This window comes from Pimephales promelas, chromosome 18 (genome assembly GCF_988280905.1).
Source record: "Pimephales promelas chromosome 18, fPimPro1.hap1.1, whole genome shotgun sequence".
NCBI lineage: Eukaryota > Metazoa > Chordata > Actinopteri > Cypriniformes > Leuciscidae > Pimephales > Pimephales promelas.
Window position 1 is genome coordinate 23,179,112 of NC_142786.1, and position 20,873 is coordinate 23,199,984.

The 20,873-nt window shown below is 36.8% G+C and overlaps 1 protein-coding gene across 2 annotated transcripts in view; it reads right to left on the reverse strand.

The window, feature by feature from the left end:
- Positions 1 to 13,283, reverse strand: part of sfpq (splicing factor proline/glutamine-rich) — a 31,949-nt gene extending 18,666 nt beyond the window's left edge. The window contains exons 1-10 of one of the 2 annotated variants that reach the window (XM_039680706.2): positions 12,396 to 13,283; positions 11,750 to 11,938; positions 11,139 to 11,440; positions 10,934 to 11,029; positions 10,486 to 10,682; positions 10,319 to 10,403; positions 10,124 to 10,238; positions 9,984 to 10,032; positions 8,696 to 8,805; positions 1,802 to 2,303 (exon numbers count right to left, since the gene is read on the reverse strand). In XM_039680706.2, the coding sequence (XP_039536640.2) occupies positions 2,184 to 2,303; positions 8,696 to 8,805; positions 9,984 to 10,032; positions 10,124 to 10,238; positions 10,319 to 10,403; positions 10,486 to 10,682; positions 10,934 to 11,029; positions 11,139 to 11,440; positions 11,750 to 11,938; positions 12,396 to 13,067 (1,935 nt within the window). In that variant the 5' untranslated portion in view covers positions 13,068 to 13,283 and the 3' untranslated portion in view covers positions 1,802 to 2,183. Of the gene's footprint in view, positions 1 to 1,801; positions 2,304 to 8,695; positions 8,806 to 9,983; positions 10,033 to 10,123; positions 10,239 to 10,318; positions 10,404 to 10,485; positions 10,683 to 10,933; positions 11,030 to 11,138; positions 11,441 to 11,749; positions 11,939 to 12,395 lie in introns of those variants that run through there. The other variant, XR_005623857.2, reaches the window with a different exon arrangement.
- Positions 13,284 to 20,873: the final 7,590 nt, after the last annotated feature.

Here is a 20,873-nt window from a genome sequence, read left to right on the forward strand (position 1 = left end):
CCACACCAGCAATCCATATTTAACTTAATAGCCAAGTTGTACAATGGCAATGCTAAATCTAAACTTTAAACTATAAATAGAAAAATATCTAGGGCTGCCCCCTAATACTCGACAAATTGTATTACTCTGTTAGCCGTAAAAAAATAAAATAAATAATAATAATTTTAAAAAAAGCCACAGATAGTGACGTCTGTGAGGGACAGATCATTAACTGTGGGTGCTTGTGATAATCCAAAGGTTTGCCCATTATCCATCAACCTCAAATTAGAGATGTTCCGATACCCTTTTTCTTTTCCCGATACCTGGACTCAGGGTATCGGCCGATACCAAAGTACTGATCCGATACCTGGGTGTGTACAGTATCTATTCAGCTGTAATTCATTCTAGCACTGTATGAATTGATAGAATTATTATGGTGTGCTTCAAACTTATTCCTAAATTAAACATGGACAAATACATTGAGCGAACTTTTTGATTTTAGATTTACAAAATAACTAATATATATATATATATATATATATATATATATATATAAATAAAAGTGCAACAAATAAATCTAGGAATCTAAAAAAATTATATGAATAATATAAGAAAATAATCTCTTTATAACTGAAGATCAATAAACGACATTTGAGACATGTCGCCGTTTTATTGGCTGGTTGGTCCAGTCTGAAATACAGCCAAACTGCGGACATTATGCCAGGGCGCATCTGCGCGTGTTTTCTTGTGGCAACAGCACGACTTCCCGTGTTTCCACAAGCAACCACTGTTTAGAGCAGCGAAGTAGAATTGATCTCCGTTTTGCAGCGGTAAGCAAAGCTAGCGTGTATAACTAGACATTGTTTAAGAAAATGGTTTCGGATCGGTACGCGGATAGAAGTACTCGCCGATACCGATGCCAGAATTTTTATTGGTATAGGCGGCATTTCCGATAGTAGTATCGGAACACCACCTCAAATATGGCATTTGAAACATGCAAGTAGTAGCTACTTTACATGGTTGCTCACTCTAATGTTAACCTAGATAAATGTGCTATTAGGCACACCCAAAGCTATCATGGCAATGACTGCAGGCCTTTATCAGTGAAATAACTAAATTTTTTGTCATCCAGAAAAGAGTAAAATATCAAAAATGTAAGAGTACTTTTACTTGTGTAAACTCACAACAAAACAGTGCTTTTTAAAAATAGAGAAAACAAACATGATGTGCTTTCTGCCCTCTCGGCTTCCGTGAACTGGAGCGCGTCAAAAATGAACCAAAACTCAGTATAGGCTACTTCCATCACAGACATGAGAAATACTACAGAAAGCTTGAAATGTCTACTTTTAAATGAGCCAATTCAAACTTAAGTACTCTGAAATATAATCTATATGAAAAGTGCGCTTCTCTCTAAAGGCGCATCCAGCCACTAAACCGCAGAGATGGCGAGTAGGGATAGTCAAACTCATCTTTACAGATGAAATGGACTTAAACACTAGTTCATTAATAAATTCTAATAAAGTCTTGTTGCTATGAGCACGGAATAAAATAGATAGTATATATTACGTCCATATATTAAATGCTCAGTATATACTTAAATTAATATAAAAGCCAGATTAGTCAACAAATGCCTCAATGAACGAATACTAGTCGATTAGAAAAATCTTTAGTCGGGGGCAGCCCTAAAGGTTTCATTAAGTAAAACTCCAGGCAGATTAAGAGAGATTAAGAGAATGTCCTAGATGCTTATGGGTGTATGATGTGTCAGGTGTTAGATGCCCGACACATCACAAAATTAAACATTGTGCCAACAAAACCTGAATGGGGTTTGGGAGAACCAACTGCACTCTTTATTGAAAATGTACATGTATTATTTTAAATGTGAATGGCACAGAACACAGCCATAGAAAGATCAGAACAAATTTACAATATTCACCAGCATAACACAAGTAACATGACAAGATAAAGACTAATTAGAAAGTGGATTACATGTTAGCAGCACTAAGCCAGCGCTGACCTCAATGGTTTTATTAAACCTATTAAGAATACAAAATAAAAATAGGACGAAAAAGATCTTGCCACAAATGGGATGAGTTTTCAGGCTAAAATTGCAAGAAAATTCTTCAAACTTAAATACATCAATTGTGACTCCAGAACTGAGCCTCTGGAATTCCATACACAAACTTTGCTTTTAAAGTGCCAGATCAGAAGCGAGGCTTCTTGGCAGCTCCATCATATTCCTCACGGACCCTGCCAAATCCTGGGTTTCCAGCACCCATGCCCCTTGGACCACCGGGCCCACCTTGTGGGAAACGCTCATTGCGCTAAACAGACCGTTTTCAGTTATGTATCAGTTGGGGATTTAGTTTTGTAGAAATTATGGAGTTTACATCCATGGGAATGGGATAAAAGCAATAAAGGGTAACGAGTTCCATGAGTTCATATTTTGAGCAAAAGTATTATTTAAGTGGGATCCAAGGAAAACAATCGGTGAAACAGTTCCAACACGCAGATCCACAGGTGCCAGAGGTGACATAGGAAAAGGAAGAGAGGGTAATGTATTCATTAGTCAAATACCATTACATTGCATTCCAATGTCGCTGCCAAAATAAAAAAAAGGGCTCAAATATTAGATCGAAACAGAATTGTCTCAAAGTTGAGCTTACTGTTGGATGCGCTAAACTTATGATTATGACAAAGGGGTTTGTACTTCATTAATAGACAAAAACCTTCCTAGCCCAATGGGCAATTACAAATTCTTACAACATGTATAGAAAATTATTTTTAACAAAATTAATGTAAATCTTTCTAAAAATTATATCAAAATGATAATTAAATAGTTCTAAAAATTAAGTTCTTGGAACTTAGAATTAAGCATTTATGAGTAGTTTTCCTTTATTAAACAAACCATATTTTAAAAAGTGTTTTTTACATGATCATGATATGATTTCAGATTGTTTTCTTTTAAATGCTATTTTTTAACTATTTAGCAATCACAGATCAATTTTAGACTTCTGAATTTATTGTAATTATGATGTTCATCAGATATAGCCTAAGACGCTTGTCAGAACAAGCAGTGTGATAGTTAATTGGATGAAATTGAGGCAGTGCCTGAATGAGCAATCAATTTTCTTATCTTTTTTTTTCAAAGTTCAATTGAAAAGTTTAGCCCAACAAAAAGTAATGCAGTAAATCGAAAGTTACAGATTTAAGATCATCATACTTCTTTTAATACTGAAAGCCTAAGATTGGTAATTTACATTTAACATTGCTATAGCACATTGACAATCTGTGAAAAGAACTGCCACTATATAACCATTTGTTACAAGTTTTTTTTTTCTTCAAAAATGGTTGACCGCTTAGTCAACAAAACAACCAGCACTCATAGGCCTAAATTTAGGTGGTGTTGGTGAAATCAGCCAACAAAGACAATAGTTTGAGGTGGAGCAAGTTATAACTTTTTTTTTTAAATAAAAAAAAAAACACAAAAACACTTGCATTGAAGTATATTGGGTCCATTTTGATTTCATGTTGACTTAAAAGTAAAAATAAATATGAGATTCTTACCTACTAAAAGTTCATTCAGGTATAAAATTAAACATTAAGACAAAATACTTGCCTTCAGACACTTAAAAAGATCATACAGTTTCAATACAGAATAAAGCCTCTTTCTGCTTTGGTAATAGCAAATTCCAGGGGTAAGCTCCACCTATGTTCAAATGAAACCACTATCGAGTTTTATACACAAATCCGGCAAAACACGAAAATAAAGCAGCGCCGCCATTACTGCGTGCCTTGCTGCTAAGATAGTAGCGTTGGTCCCATAGGTGGCTGCAGCAGATGTTAGCTGTATGAAATGTTATTTCTATGTAGTGTTTTTTTAGGTATGTATACTGTCCAGTGATGCTCGGAAGAGCGTGTTGTGTGGTTGGCTGTTTTAACAACAAATAAAATTGTTTGTGAAATTCAAACCTTTGTTGTGCATTGACTGCCCATGTTTACGGAAATACAGATTGTGGGCGGTAATGCACTCACTGTGTGTGAATTGTGTATGCTGGCAAATCCTCTAATTATAACGAACAAAGTGTATAATTATGAAAGATTCATTGTGCAGTCAACTTAATTGATAACAGATGTGTGAGATCACGATAAACTGATGTCAGCTTTTTAGGAATTTTTAAGGGAACGCACTTTGAGGACATTCAGTCTAGAGGTAGACCGAATAATCGGCCGATTTTTGGCATTTTTTAACATAATCGGCAGCGGCCAATTTCCAAGTATATCAAGCCGATTATTAAGCAGGCACATCTGTGGGCAGCCTAGTGTTGTGGTGTAGGGCCCTATGAAATCAATTTTATTTTTTCCCAAATTCCGTTTTTACTTTTTCCCAAATTCCGTTTTATAATTTTTTTTACCCTTGACTGTTATTTTAGTTGTAAAAATAGTAAAATAGTATGCTTTTAAAGTTAATGATTAAAATGTATTAAAAAAATACAAATAAATTAGGAATGACCTTAAATTTATTGAGGTAATACAGACATTTACATAGTAGCCTTTTCAGGACAAATACTGCATGATGCAACATAACACTGCACTCTTCAAGTAACAACAAAATATGGTTATGAGCTTTAAACTGTCCAGGAATATACATTATATTAGTTTATATAAGTTTAAATAAAGTCACACTCTGTCTCTCACGGAGTTCGCTTCGCTTTTGTCCAGTCCGGCGCCTCAGACAGACGCGGTGTGCACGTCGTGTGTGTGTGAGAGAGAGAGAGAGAGAGAGAGAGAGAGAGAGAGACAGAGGGAGAGCGAGGAAATACAACTGAAAGAATACACTGCGTGTTTTAAATAGTGATAAACTGAAACGCAGTATGTGGCGGCGAATAAGTCAATGTGTGGGAAACACTGCATAAGTCACATGCGAACTGCTTGGCTCGGCACTGGCGGCTTATAGCGTTGAGTTTCTTAACTTTTAGACGACGAAAGCAGAGCCGGAGAGCCGCTTCGCCATGCTTTCATTGATTTGAGTTCGCCATTGGAGCTGAAATGACGGGTTGAGGGATTTGCTTCCCCCGGTCTGCATTTTCACCAGACATGCGTTCATCTCCCACACAAAAACAGAATTTCAAACCAAATATGTAAAAATCCACGAAATTCCGTGTTAACACTAGATTCCGCGTTTATTGGAAAATTCCGCGATTCCGGCCGCGATTTCGTTATCGCGGAAATCATAGGGCCCTAGTTGTGGAACACGTGTTTGACGCACGCTGCCGCTAGAGTCATTTTCCAGCTGAGTGAGCAGCAGACCTAAATATGAACACGTTCAGGCACAACACTGACCGTTAGTTAGTAGCTGGATTAAACATGGTTAAAATGCTGGCCAAACAGTGTAAAGTGTGACTGTATTTCACTGTAGACTAAAAGGTCAAACAGCGGGATGCCGTTGTTTGTAGAACAACAGACGGTGCGTTGAGGTGAATTTAAAGTTTTTGTAAAATATCATTTTCCCATCTGGTGGTTGTTTTTGTCGTTTAACAGCAATTTACTTGACAGCAATTTACTTGACAACTTCTAACAATACATTATTGTTAGAAGTTAAATTAAATAAAATATAATAAATCTTATATATAAAAAAAACAATCATTTAAAGTTTTTTTTCTCCTTTTTTGTGATAATTAGGTTGTCCATTTGTCTGTCCGTCAACAAACAAAACAAACCAAAAATACATGTTTCAGGACATTTTTTGAGAGGATAAAATGTTTTTGTTGAGAAAGTTTGCCTATGTTAAGTAATTATCATTTCTTTTACATTTTATCTTTCAAATAGAGGTTAAAAACCAAGCAAATATCGGCCAAAATAAATCGGCAGCCTTAATCGGCTGACCCGGATTTCAAAAGATCGGTATCGGCGTGAATAAAACAAACAAACAAAAAAAACAACATATCGGTCGACCTCTAATTCAGTCAAGCCAAACCATGCACGCAGTAGCCTGCTTGCGTTTATGTTAAATTAACAGTGCAGTGGTTTGTGTGTTAATGCTTTAATATCAGCATAAATGATCCTGATCAATTATTTGTTGTGTGTGGAGCCGACACATAGGCTAACTAAGTTGAAACTATTTGGAAGTACTGAAAAAAAGTCTATTTGCGGGTGGGATAAAGTAAAGTAGATGCAGGGCCCTCAAGTGTCATTCTTTTTGGTTCTTTATCACACTCTCAAATCGGTTTCTTTTCGGTTCTTTATCACACATTACCAAATTTCTCAGGGCTCAGCAAGAACCAAGCGCGTCTCGAGGAAGTTCATGCAGTCGTGTCCTCATATTGGCATATAAACCGCTCGAGCATCAAACATGCTTCAGCGCGCGTTAAATAAAAAAAAATGCACGTCGACTGCACCATTCATTCACACGAAACATGTAGGATTTGTATTTAAATAATATTATTACAGGGTATAGTATTATTACAACTTTTTAAGCTTGTGAACATATTAGCAACACAGCTAATAATGACAGCATTCATTTTACTGTTGTCTTCAATTAAAACATGCGTCAGCCAAATGTAATGTAAATGAAATTACTACATTATGTTGTAAATAAAATACCTTTATGGGTAAGTTTTGGCCACTACCTGACATCTAACCAATTTTCCATTTCACCAGACATTTTCTTTCATGAGCAGGATCCACTTTCATTGAAATGTCATTAGAGGGCACCGGCAAGTGTCACACCCTCACCCTTAGCAAGCACGCAGTAATGGCTGCAGGCAAGATGGCGCCGCCTATAGAGTTTGCGGCGGATTTGTGTATATCTGACAACAGGATGAGATGCTCATAAGGTTTCACTTACAGATTCTACTCCTTAAATGCCTCTGAAATGTGGAGATATTTTACTCCTACTTGCTGAATCATATTGGATGGAAACCCCAATTCCCCCATTTCTAGCAACACTGCCTGCTAACTGGGGAAATCGAAAGGTTCAGCTATAAAAATACTGAGGTGAAAGTAGCACACAGGAAACAAGCTCGACAATCCAACAAATTGTAAAGCACTGGCCTTCCTACTGAATTACTTTCCTGCAACACAGAGCTTCTCAGCAAAAGCTTGGGCACGTAAACATGTAATAGAAATTCACAGGTCTGTGATATGCATTATAGGGGTGTGCGATATATCATCTACTATAATATATCATTTAATTCATTTTTATTTTCAATGTCATTTTTGTTTTAACAATGTGCAATATGACATCGAGTATGTCCCTCACTTTACAAAAACATGGCTAGAGAGCACACTCACCGTGACTTACTCCACCACCTACTGGTGATTTAGTTTAATTTTTAAACAGTTTTGCAGTTGTAACTGTAGGTTAAGTGAATGTCACCCCTGAGCAGCATTTAACTCTGTGTAAATATATCTTAATGCCACTTCAGATACAACTTGTGTTTCATTTGCATTACAAAGAGGGATTTAGTTGATACCAAGTTCAATAGTCTCCAATTCTAATTGAATATTAATCAAATGTAGTATTTAACAAATGATGCATTGGCTACATATAAGTTGGTAAGAAAAATTGCCCTTATAAAAAGGTAAAAATTAAGATATGGTAAAATTCACAGAACATGAAAATTAACAAAGGGGACTAAGCAGTCCATGGCCGTCCAAGGTACCAGCACAAAACACACTAAGCAAAGACATTAGCAAAATCCCTGAAAATATTGAGATGATATTTTGTCAATAATCGCACACCCCTAAATTATGGTCTTAAAAGGTTTAAATGGTAAGTTTCATAGAGTAACTACATAATACAAACTGCCGTTTTACTTGAGACCTAAATGCTTAAACTCTTAAAATGAAATAGTAGAAATATCCAAAGCACACCAGAAAAAAAAAGAATTATTTCTTGACAATTAAAGAATGTGTGCCATGTTTGAGCAGACACCTTATCCATTTACTTTACAACAAATGTGGGCCAAACCCAACTCCAATCTCACCATCCAATGAAATGCCAACCAGGACGCCTCCAACCAGTTACTCGAAAGCTCAGCCACAGTCACTATAACTTAATTTCTTCTTCATTTTGTGATTAAGTTGCTCAAGTTTATCTGCACTAAATGCCCAGTCTCTCAAAATGACAAAAAAGAGCTCCAAGCATGGAAATAGCATTTCCATGCGATTACCATCGCAGCACTGACATGGATTTGCAACAGTTAAATAATAATAATAAAAACAAATAAACAGGCACAGCGTTTTATAGGGTATTGTTTCACCACATACGGTTTCACCGACCAGGACTTGTGTTTGAAAAGATCGCACATTGCTAATTCAAAGGCTACACAAACAGAGCGCAAACATGCCTGTCTTTATTTGCAATTTAGACAGGACTTACAAGTACATGTTATGTTGCAAGCAGGTGTATAAAAATTCATGGGCCTTAGTGCAGACAGACTTGCAAAAGCAACCTGTGAGGGGAGCTGAGCTTGAGTGCTTCTGCTACTAGATGGAGGGACTAATAAAAATCACAAAAGAGAGAGAAAAAAAAAAAACACTTCCCACTGACGGGTCTACAATTAATCCATCCACACCTAACTTGTAAACCTTCAAACACAAAATGGCCTCAGTTCCTATGAACCACGATAGCTCAACTCAAAGATTGGCAAGCATTCAATACACACATTCTCCCGCCACATTCACTCGAGCTTTCAACTCAGTAATACATTACCATTTCGTTGGACGCCATGCTCCCTGGTGTGGATCCACCCATTCCTTGATGCCCTTCAAATTTCATTCCTGTCAATGGGAACTTCTGGCCAGGCGACCCAAATGACATATCTGTTTAAATTTTTAAAAAGGCATATATTAGTTTCATTAACCCTTAAAGCATGCAAAGATTTCACAGTAATTTAGGTTTACGTTTCACAACCTGAAGGTAAATATCCAAAAAATAAATAAATATCAGTCATAGGGAAGGCATGTGGTAGATTGTGTAACCGTTTTTTCTGCAACGTTTTGATCATGCTGATAAATTTAGACATTATCAGTTATTAATTATTATGCATATTATATGCATATTATGGGATGTCGATGAACCATAAAATTTACTATGATAAAAGTAGGAGGCCCTATGGTAATCTGCTCATTTGTTTATCCAATCAACTTTGAAAATCTTGTTCTTTGAAAAATATGTATGATTTGACTGAATTAATACTGTTTTGCTCTCAAGCTATGTTTCGGCTTAAGAGAGACTACCCTGAATTTTAATTTTCAGAAATAATTTTGGCTCAATATTTTTACTATTGAGTTTCCTAAATTTAATCTTAACTTCCACCATACTACTACAGTCAACTCAGGTTTCTGCTAAATGTGCATCTCTAAGAGACAAAACATGTATTTATATTGCAGACTGCACTGCAAACGGAGCCGAAGACACAAGTAAAAGTGAGGCAACACAAACCTGTGTCATGATGACCCAAAGAGGAATGCTAAAAATATAGAATTTTTCAGTGTTGTCAAAATATTCAGTACCAAGTAGGTACTAAAAAAATTGTAAACGTCACGGTACCAAGTATCGTAGGTACCAAGTACCCGGTCAAACCCGGTTCTGGATGCGCATGCATGCACGAAGGGTGTGAAGTTGCGTCCTCTTCATGAAAGTGCTGAGACATTTTTTATAAGCAATATTCCTCAATATCAATATTTTCGTTTAAACAGCATATAGCCTTCAATGCTTTCAAAAATTTACCGTCATAAATAATAGTCATTGAATTGAATATTTTCTTCAAATAGTAAAATAAATTGGAAAAATCGTTCAAACTGATTCTGCTGTGTAACCAAAATTTGTACAGAGAACCGTAAAATGAATGGTATCGGTACTGACTACTGGAATTTTGGTATTGTGATCCCTAGTCATTACACTTGTTATCCACACACACATATACATATTCATGAATTATATCAGCAGACAACAGCATGTTCATTTTTTTAGTTTTCAGATCTAGAGTGCCTCTTACCAGTCAACCCCAGGCCTCCACTAGAATTCATTCTCATCTCCCTTTCTCTCTGCAAAAAAAAGTAGGGAAATGGTTTTATTTAAAAGGTTTCGACAAATATGGCAGTTAAATGTTAAGAGCTTTCTAACTGCATTACTTACATTATCCATGAAGCCACCCATTCTGTAAGATTCCTCACGTTTACGCCTCATCTGTTCTTCAAGTTCCCTCTGCCGCATCATCTCCTCCTCTCTCCTACGGCGTTCCTCTTCCTGCCTGTGGGTGGGAACAATCACTCAGTTAGCTAACATCACAGCAAGGGTTTCCAGGACCACAATACACAACACCAGACATACCTGAGTTGCATCTCTTTACGTTTCTGCATCTCCTGACTGTGCATTTCTTCCATCCGACGAAGTTCCTCCTGACGTCTAAGAAGGTCTTTAAACAAAATATACCACATAAACAATTATTCATCTCATTATTTAAAAAAAAAAAAATCGATTTAAGAGACAATACTCACCCTGTCTGAGCATGTTCGCTTGATGCTCATGATAGGCATCTTCCATCTCCCCTTCCAGCTTTTCACGGGCCTCACGTATGTTTTTTTCCACTTGCTGCCTCTGTTGTTTCTCCATCTCATCTAGGGACTTCCATCGCTGGGAGTATTCAAACTCAAAGGTGCCAGGACGTGCAAACCGAGGAGGTTGATCTCGCTCTCTGAGGGCAAAATCAAAGCCCATTAACAAATGTATCTATGATTATGACTAGCCATGTGCCGGTATCAAATTTTCATGCTGCGATTGATTGAGCTTTAATCACAGAATAATCGCAATATTTTAAAACGATATGCACAAGAGAAACAGATTGGGGATGTAAACGGTTAATTGATTAAATGCCGACAAGAATTTACTTGATTAAATTCAATGTCAGCTAATTGAACATTGCAAACATGATTATTTGGAACTTACTTCTGATAACTGGGGTTCTTCTGTGCAAGTTTCTCTGGCAAACCATCCTCATCATCATACTGCTCTAACAATTCAACCACAATCGGACGGGGTGACCTATAAAAATAATAAAATGATATTAAGATATTTTCTACAAGTCTATCCAGTAAAAATAATGACCATTTAATGAGACCATATGGTCATCGTTCATATTACAATAACTTACGATGTGAGAAGGAACACTCCATCACTGATACGATCAATAGCTTTCCGTGCAGCTGGTTTGGAAGAAAACTCAACAATGCCCTTCCCTGTGGAGCGGCCACGGTCATCTACGATAACTACAGCCCTCTCCACCACTCCAAACTGAGAGAAGGCCTCCTCCAGCAGCTCATTGGACACAAATGGAGATAAGTTGCGCACAGAAAGTGCAGCAGAATGAGTGGCGAAACGAACTCTGAGAGGCCTGCCTTTCATCGGAATATCATCCAGCTCAGCTTTTGCAACCTCTGCCAAAGCACGGGATTCCTTAAAATACATACAAAGACTCAATTAAATAAGGAATATTTAAAATAGGCTACTTAACACGTACAAGGAATGAGTTATGGCACGGGGTGGTGATGGCGCAGTGGATAAGACACATGCCTTTGGTGTGAGAGACCTGGGTTCGAATCCATGGTGAGACACCAATGTGTCCCTGAGCAAGAAACTTAACTCCTAGTTGCTCCAGAGGCGTGCGACCTCTGACATATCAATTGTAAGTCTAAAAGCTGACGCTTTGGATAAAAGTGTCAGCTAAATTAATAAATGTAATGCAAATGTAGTTATAAGTCTCACCAGCCTGATGAATCCAAAACCTTTGCTTTGATTGATGAAAATCTCACTGGGTTCCCCATACTTTGCAAACAATTTCCTGAATTCGGCTTCACTGATGTCGTTCGGTAGGTTCCCAATAAACAGACGGCAACGTTGAGTGTAGGTTTTCTCCCCAGGCTTGCGCAGCAAAGACAGGGTTGCCTTCAATTCCTAAAATCAAAAAGTCACACAATAACAATCAAAATCTGCTGGTAAACCTATCGTAGGGCTTAACTTGAGCGCAATATTACAATTCAATAAGTGTTACTTTACAATGCCTGCAATCTACAATGCAAACACAAACATGACCTATATTTATCAAACTAGGCCACACTAAAACATAGAAATTATAGCAAAACGCGTTCTTAACGTTAAGCGAAATAAACGTCAAAAAGTCAGACAAAGCGACCGACACATCGGGGGACCAGTAATGAGTGCAACCTTTGTTTAAGCGTCTATACAAAATGGCGGATCTGACCCTGTTCCCCGCACTACTGAAATGTGTTTTAAATTAACTTACAACTTTCAATTGAACGTAACGTTACAGAAATCCCTCAAAATATCAATAAAAACGACCAATGTTATTTTACGTTAATCCAAGAATAAATTTAACGTTATTATATTTTACCTGAGGCTGAGAGCCGTCGGTGCTCGTGGTACTCTGTTGTTGCATGTTTTCCGGTTCTTTCTTCGTGGGAACAGGCTGTTTTTGACCATTCCCCAACCCAACTTTAGGTTGGTTCTTTCTGATCTGGTTCTGTTGGGAACCGATACCTGGGGTTTTCGCGTTATTCTGTGGCGGTGGAGCCTGGATCTGTGGTGGAGGCTGGGTCTTCTGTGGCGGTGGAGGCTGGATCTTCTGTGGCGGTGGAGACTGGATCTTCTGTGGCGGTGGAGACTGGATCTTCTGTGGCGGTGGAGACTGGATCTTCTGTGGTGGTGGAGACTGAATCTGCGGCGGAGCCTGGACCTTCGGCGGAGCGGCGATGGCGGTCTGTTGAGGAGAAGGGCCTTTGTTGTTGCTTTGCTGGGCCAGACCAGGGCCTTGCGCCGGAGGTGACTGGACTACTGGCTTGTTCTGATTGGATTCCTGTGGCTTCTGTGTTATAGGGGCCTGGTTGGGATGGTTTCCCTGATTCGGCTTAAACCCACCACCCATATGGTTTCCTCGGTTTTGATAAGGATACTGGTTTTGATTTCGAAAGTTAGGGTTTCCCATCCCACCACGCATTCCCATTCCCATTCCTCCGCGGCCTCGGTACTGGAATCCTCCACGGTTACGGGAGCGGTCACGAGACATTTTCTCACAAGCGGGAAGGAAAAACCGTTAAAAAAACTTTCGAGAGTAATAGATTAGGCTAAATAGCGCACTATATTCAAAACTAACGATTAGATGCCGACGAGAAGTGGATATCCGGCTCTCCAAGCTGGCTTTGTAAAATGGCCGTTGGTTGCGCGAGAGCTGAGAGGATCGTGGAAATGGGAGGTATCACGTGCTCAAGAGCCTCCGCCCCAAACCAGATCCTGTCCAAATGGTTAATGGCGCGCTCTAGTGGCGTTTAACCTTTACTGAGTGTACTACAAGTTTCGAAGTAGCCTACTTTTTACCGGACGATGGTAAACTACCCAAATAGGCTATCATGAGTAAAAGGAACTTCACTTTAAATAGAATATTATTACTTTACAGTCCACATAAAGTAAATAAAATAAAGTAAATTATTTTAATTAATTCCTTTTTTTTTGTTTTTGAGTGTGAATGATAGCCATACTGTTATAAGCAAGTGTGCTCCAAAACAATGAAAAAAATCGCACATTTAGTATATATAGGCCTATATAAGCATTTAAAACGTACAGTCTCTCACTTCTGCCAGGATCAAAGATTTTGATGACATCACTGTGGACTTCGCTTCTCATGAGTTTTCAGTCAGATGGTCTCTAGAATCTACCGCCCCCTTCATTATAGCTGAAGCTGCAGCTAAAAGTCACTTATACATTTATAATTAGTATGGTTAATGGCACATAGTGCACTACGTAGGGAATAGGGAACAATTCGGACGGTGGCAATATGATTTCCATGGGGCAGAAGTCTGGTTTCATGTTGTGGCCCACCTTCCTGGTCTCTATAAGAAGAGATGAAGCAAAAGTAGCCAGGTTTATTGTTATTATTAATATTTGAAGAGTTCAGATGCAAAAGCCTCTAAATGCCATTTGAAATTTTCTTCTTTAATGATGATTTTTATCAAGCTTGTATATTTAAGTTCAGTAATTTCACTTAAATGGCAATGATAATTACCTATTAATTGTTATTTAAGTGAAATTACTGAACTTAAATATACAAGTTTGATAAAAAAAAATCATCATTAAAGAAGAAAATTTCAAATGGCATTTAGAGGCTTTTGCATCTGAACTCTTCATTTGCAGTTAAAATTAGCCATTCATTCTATTTGATGCAAGAGACGTTTTCTCGTGCTAAAAAATAAGCAGATGTAAGGCAGGCTCATCATATATTGTGTAAAATTATAATTTAAACACACACCAACTGAGTCTTAATACGTGCTTTAATTTGAGCTCCATATGAGGCATATATATATAACATTCTCTTGCAGTTTACTGTCAATGTCAGGGACTAATTTTTAGCAGAAGGATGGCATTTAATGTAGGCCTATAGCCTATATTGTATATTAATGGCTTTTATGTGGTTTGTATTGTGTGGTAACCATTTAATAAAAGCAATTAGGTACTCGACATGTGCTGTAGCCTACATGTTACGATCCACGCTGTGCTGTAAAAACGTTATTTTTTCATAACTGTAACAATATATCCGACCAACACACTGCCTCTTTATTATAATCATTTTCTCATGACAATATATATAGATTGATGTACAGTACAGCCCCATGTAATATTGGTATATCAGCCTAAACCACTTCAGTTAGTTGCCCAGTGCAATTCTTAAAATTAAATGTACATGCAATGCCACAAAAAAAAAAAAACAGAATAAATTGTGCCTAGTATAAAATAATACTGTTGTAACTGCTGTGCTAATGCATTATGCCACCTCTGAGCACCATTAAGCAGTCTGTGTAAAAATAACTAAATGCCACTTCAGAAGCACTTCTGTGTCACTTTCATCTACCTTGCTGGGAAGAGTAAAGTGCATCTTGCAGTGCCAGTTTTGGACAGACTACTCTTGACTTGAACAAAGATGAGATGTTGTGTTCAGTGTGCGGTTTTCTCTTGGTTCAACAAAAATGTAAAGAGTCATTTCAATTAATTCCGTTTCTTTCAGTGCCGTTGCTTGCTGGTGGGGCTAAAGGTGGGGACGTTTCTAGGGCCCCGACCTCAGAGGCCGACACTTTTGTCAGAAGTTCTTGCATTATTCAGCCTTTGTGAAGTGAAAACATTCATTTGTTGCTTCAGAGCAAAACATCTCAACTTAAAAAGAGGATTTCAGCATCTGTAAGTCTCAGCACTGTCAATTTAAATGATCTTTTTTTGTTGTTAATTACTTCAGTGTGACAAGAGAAAATTTAGTTTAGCTCATTATTATGGGTTGCATTGCCTCAACACAGTCCAATTATTTTTGACACAACTTCAAACAATGGTTTGTTGGCCTGAAGCTAGACATGCCCTGAAGCTTTTTAAGTTTAGGTTTTTGACTTTAACTACTTTAAACTGCAATTGTGTGATGTCTAGTTGCTCACCCTCAGTGTGACATTGTCTGTTTCGATTTGATTGAGCACACTCAAAACACTCGCTAAATACACTTGTACTCAGCACTACATTTTATATCTGCTTTTCAACTCTTAAAGGAGTAGCTCACTTTAAAAAAAAAAAAAAAAAAAACTTTTGCTGATAATTTACTCACCCTCATGCTATCCAAGATGTCCATGTCTGCCTTTCTTCAGTTGAAAAGAAATTAAGGTTTTTGATGAAAACATTCTAGGATTTTCTCCATATAATGGACTTAATTGGGAACCAAACAAATGGGAACCAAGACCCTTATTCTTATTCAAATTGGGAACCAAGACTCTTATTCATCATCTGGTGTCGTTTGAAGCCCTTTGAAGCTGCACTGAAACTCTCATTTGGACCTTGAACCATTTGGTTCCCAATGAAGTCCATTATATGGAGAAAATTCTGGAATGTTTTTATCAAAAACACCTTTCATGAACATCTTGGATGACATGGGGGTGAGTAAATTATCAGCAAAAGTGTTTTAAAAGTGAACTACTCCTTTAAAGTTACCTAGTCTTCTGACACACATTTCAAGGACAGGCAAGTGCATTATAACATTAAAGTCCCCGTGAAATCAAAATTGAACCTATTTACTTTGTTAGCGCATATTACTAGTCTTGTGGTGAACAATTAATCCGTGCAAGTGAATATATATTAAAAAAAAATGTTTTACCTTAATCTTTAATCAAAATCTGAAAAGTTACTTCCGGTCTGGAACGGTTTCTTTTTCTGATGACGTAGGTTTCACAGTTTGGGTGGGGAAACGCTTAACCACTCCCCTCAAACCGTTAGTTTGCTATGAGCGAGAGATGGAGAGGAGGAGCGCTAGAGTAAAACCCTGCCCTCTGTTCAATATTCCGTTTCACTTGGAAATACGTCACAGCACTGGAGAAAAATCGTTTGCAACTTCCGGTTCACAGGGACTTTAATGAACATTTACATCGCTTCCCTGCCCTAAAACACTATACTTCATTCAGTTACATATAGATCACTTCCATTACCAAAGTTCACATTATAGTTACATTACCAAGCTCCCCACGATTTCAATCAAGATGGCCACCCCCCAGAACACGATAACAAGGGGGCCCTGTGTATGTTTGGACATGTTATGTTTGGACATGGTTATGTATGTTAGTGTGGTGTTTGGACAGGCAACATAGTGGACAATCCCATAATGCACCGCAATAACGAGTGTAGCCTATCTAGGCTGTGTCCAAAAACTATAGCAGCTGAGTTGTTGCTGCGCTGCCTTACAATGTCTTCGTAGGTAGCATTTGCGCACAAATATCATGAAACTGATTTTGGAAAGACTTCTGAGGCAGCGTGATGGTTTAATGATCTACAACAAAATGAGAAAGCTTTAAGCATATTTAATTAATACAAATATTTCTCACAAGAAATTACATCAGAAGTAGAATACATTGGACAGAAAAAGTGCATTTGTACAAACTGAAAACCAACTACAACTTTCAGGTGGCATTTTTTTTTTAGCTCAACTGTCACAGAATGGAAAGCACAGGGTTGTGGGATATCAGAGGTCTGAATGATTATTTCCATTTGCTAACCAGAGATCTGGACTTAAAGTGGGATTCTTGTAAAAAAAAAATGAAATCTGTCTTCATTTCTTTGCAAAACAAAAATTTTGCTTTTCTTTTAACGATATCTTGAATGCCCTTTACATTAGGCATAGGGGAGATAAGTGAAATAACAACAGGAGAAATAATAACACAAGTATGAGGAGGGTTTGGTCTATCCTCAATTTCAAGAGCAGAGCAATCTTAAGAAAACAACAAAAAAGCAGAAAAAAAACCCTTGATAAATTATAGCTAGGCTACAATATGACGTCAATATATGAACATGAACATTAGCTACCTAACAAGCTTGTGTTTGTGACCATGCATTTAAAAGGTCTGAGGATAATCTTAAAGTAGCTATACTGTTCTTTCGTAGTAGTTCAGTTTATCTTTTGGCCTTCTGCATTCAGTTTGATTTCGATATCTTCAATGAATGCCTTGGACCCTTCCTTTAATTAAATGTGTTTTGTTTTACTTTTTTGGATAAAATATGTCCTGTTGAACCTGTCTGTGGGGTTTGTGGTGCATTTATTTAGTCTGACAGAATATGAAACCTCCCTCAGCTGCTTTTATGCTATTATTATTTTTTACACTAGAGGACAGTATCAGCCCATAGAAAAACTTCAGTTTTCTCTTGCCTCTGCTTTTCAGTGAGAATCTATTCTTCTATAGGCCTACATAATTGTTCATTATATATATATATATATATATATATATATATATATATATATGAAGAGTTCAGATGCAAAAGCCTCTAAATGCCATTTGAAATTTTCTTCTTTAATGATGATTTTTATCAAACTTGTATATTTAAGTTCAGTAATATCACTTAAATAACAATTAATAGGTAATTATCATTGCCATGTAAGTGAAATTACTGAACTTAAATATACAAGCTTGATAAAAATCATCATTAAAGAAGAAAATTTCAAATGGCATTTAGAGGGTTTTGCATCTGAACTCTTCATATATGTGTGTGTGTGTGTGTGTGTGTGTGTTCACCTAATTAAATGGCACAGTTACAAATATATGCCACATGCCAGCATGTGATCTTTTCCTTTCCTTTTTTTTTCCTAAAAGAAAAATTATTAGCCTATGCATGATTTTGTATGGATCACCAAATGATGCTTGTCATTTCATTCCATTGCATTTTTCATGAGATACCATATGAAATGAAAGCAACTTGTATTAAGTCTAGTCATTTAAATATGACACAAGTGCGCTCTAGTTTGTAGTCCTAATGAGTTTTGCCTGAAACATTTGATTGCTTCTGACACATTTTAGAAAATCAAACAAATATGATTACTGCCATTAGTAACTAATACAGGAATAAATATATGTTAAACACATACACATCAATTAGTCTGTTTTGAACAATTGTTTCTGCTCAGTGCACTCTCAGTTAATTCCCAGGGTGATGAGAACACATTCATTTGATGGTGCTTCAGAGCAAAACCACTCAATTTAAAAGTGGGTTTCAGCATCTTTAAGTCGCACACTGTCAATTTAAATGATCATTTTTTTGTTAATTACTTCAGTGTGACAAGAGAAAATTTTGTTTAGCTCATTATTATGGGTTGCATTGTCTCGTCAGACCAATTTTTTGACAGATCTTCAAACAATAGTTTGTTGGCCTGAAGCTAGACATGCCCTGAAGCTTTTTAACTTTAGGTTTTAGACTTTAAACAACTGCAAGTGTGTGATGTCTAGTTGCTGACCCTCAGTGTTGCTTGTCTGTTTCAATTTAAATGGACTCTTATGCACACTTAATACACTTGTACTGAGCACTACCAATACATTTCATAAACTGTCTGCTTTTCAAATACCATAAGTAACCTATACTCTTCTGATACAGATACATTTCAAGGACACACAAGTAGCCTACATTATACCAAACATTAATGAACACTCACAATTCAACTTCAAGTGCCTTCCTTTCCCTAAAACACTTACCCTCACTCAGTTACATCTGGATCACTCCAATTACCATAAGTGCATTCACATTATATGGTTACACTTCCAGACAGCCAGTTGATACATTAAAAAGATTTTGTCCCGAATATAAATGTAAAAATGAATGCACATGATACAGACATTGCAGGTGTTTTCACAAGACAGGTAAGGGAAAAAAGTGAGATTCTTAACATTTATTTATTCATTCAGATCAATTGAAAAAAGATATCCCCATGGTTTGAAGAAGCTGAAAGGGTGAAGATCAGTCCTCACTCTTAGAAGAAAAGGTTCTAGATCCTTAAAGGGTTCTGTCAGGTGCTTCATAGAACCTTTCAGGGGTTCCATCATGGATTTAGTTTTAATTAATTATTCATTTTAATGAAGTTTTATGAATTAAACAGTTCATAAACATGATTTGTCACTAGAAAAATGTAAATAACCTGTTAAATATAGACGTATGCAATCATTAAGACATTTTTCTTTGAACCTTTTTGGCAAGTCAAGAACCCCGGGGTTCTATATATATATACAGTATTTATATATATATATATATATATATATATATGAAGAGTTCAGATGCAAAAGCCTCTAAATGCCTTTTGAAATTTTCTTCTTTAATGATGATTTTTATCAAACTTGTATATTTAAGTTCAGTAATTTCACTTAAATAACAATTAATAGGTAATTATCATTGCCATTTACGTGAAATCACTGAACTTAAATATACAAGCTTGATAAAAATCATCATTAAAGAAGAACATTTCAAATGGCATTTAGAGGCTTTTGCATCTGAACTCTTCATATAGTAAAATGATCAGGAATTAAAGATATATTTATCAGCCACTTGATGGCTCTAGTGCTACAACATTGAGGAGAGATTTAAGGCCAGATATATTGAGTCACTGCTTCAAGGAGACACTAAATGAACGTAGCATGTAAAATACCCTCATTTAAGAGCCATCTATTTGGATGTATTCAGTTTCTTATGTAATTATATGAATTTGTGATGATGTGGTTGTTACCGTATGTTCTCATGTTATTTGATGCCTCTCTTCAGTAACTATATTGTAATATAGAATTGCCATTGACTGTCTTGTAGTTGTGCTTGATGGTGGTGATGGCACCAAACTAATTTCTGAGAGACAGGTAATAAAGAATTATGATAATTGTGATTAATAATCTGACTATTAGGGCTGTTGACTAGGTTAATTTATATACGGTATAGTGTATAAAGTATCCTAGGGCGTCATCTAACTGACGCTTTTGACCATGCATCTGAATCCGACGAACATGGCAACCTTTAGCGTCAGTTAGATGACGCGGGTAGGTTTGGGTCTGGTGTAGGGTTAGGGTTAGACCACTAGGAGGCGCGTCTCATATTGACGCTAAAGGCTGCTGTGCGTCGGATGTTGACGCATGGTCAAAAGCGTCAGTTAGATGACACCTTGGGATGAGAACGGGCCGATTTTACTGTCTTTGTTTTTTTGTTTCTTTTGGCTTCATAGGAAACCGAAACCTTGGAGCAAACTTTTAGCATTTAGAAACACTATTTAAAACAACAGACAAATAAGACATGAGGGAGGGACATACAGACTATACAAACAATAAGCATAAATCAGCTAGAACAAAATCCTGTAACAAATCAATTGCTTGTCTTTTATTGTGAGTGTAATAATTTGTAAAATTGCTTGAAAGATATATATATATATATATATATATATATATATATTATTTTTTTAAAATGTGACTGTGCAATTTATTGGCCCAAATAATCCAGATAAGTATGCAGGTATGTCATGTATGTATGAGCAGTCAGAAAAAAAATAACTCTGAAGAAACTA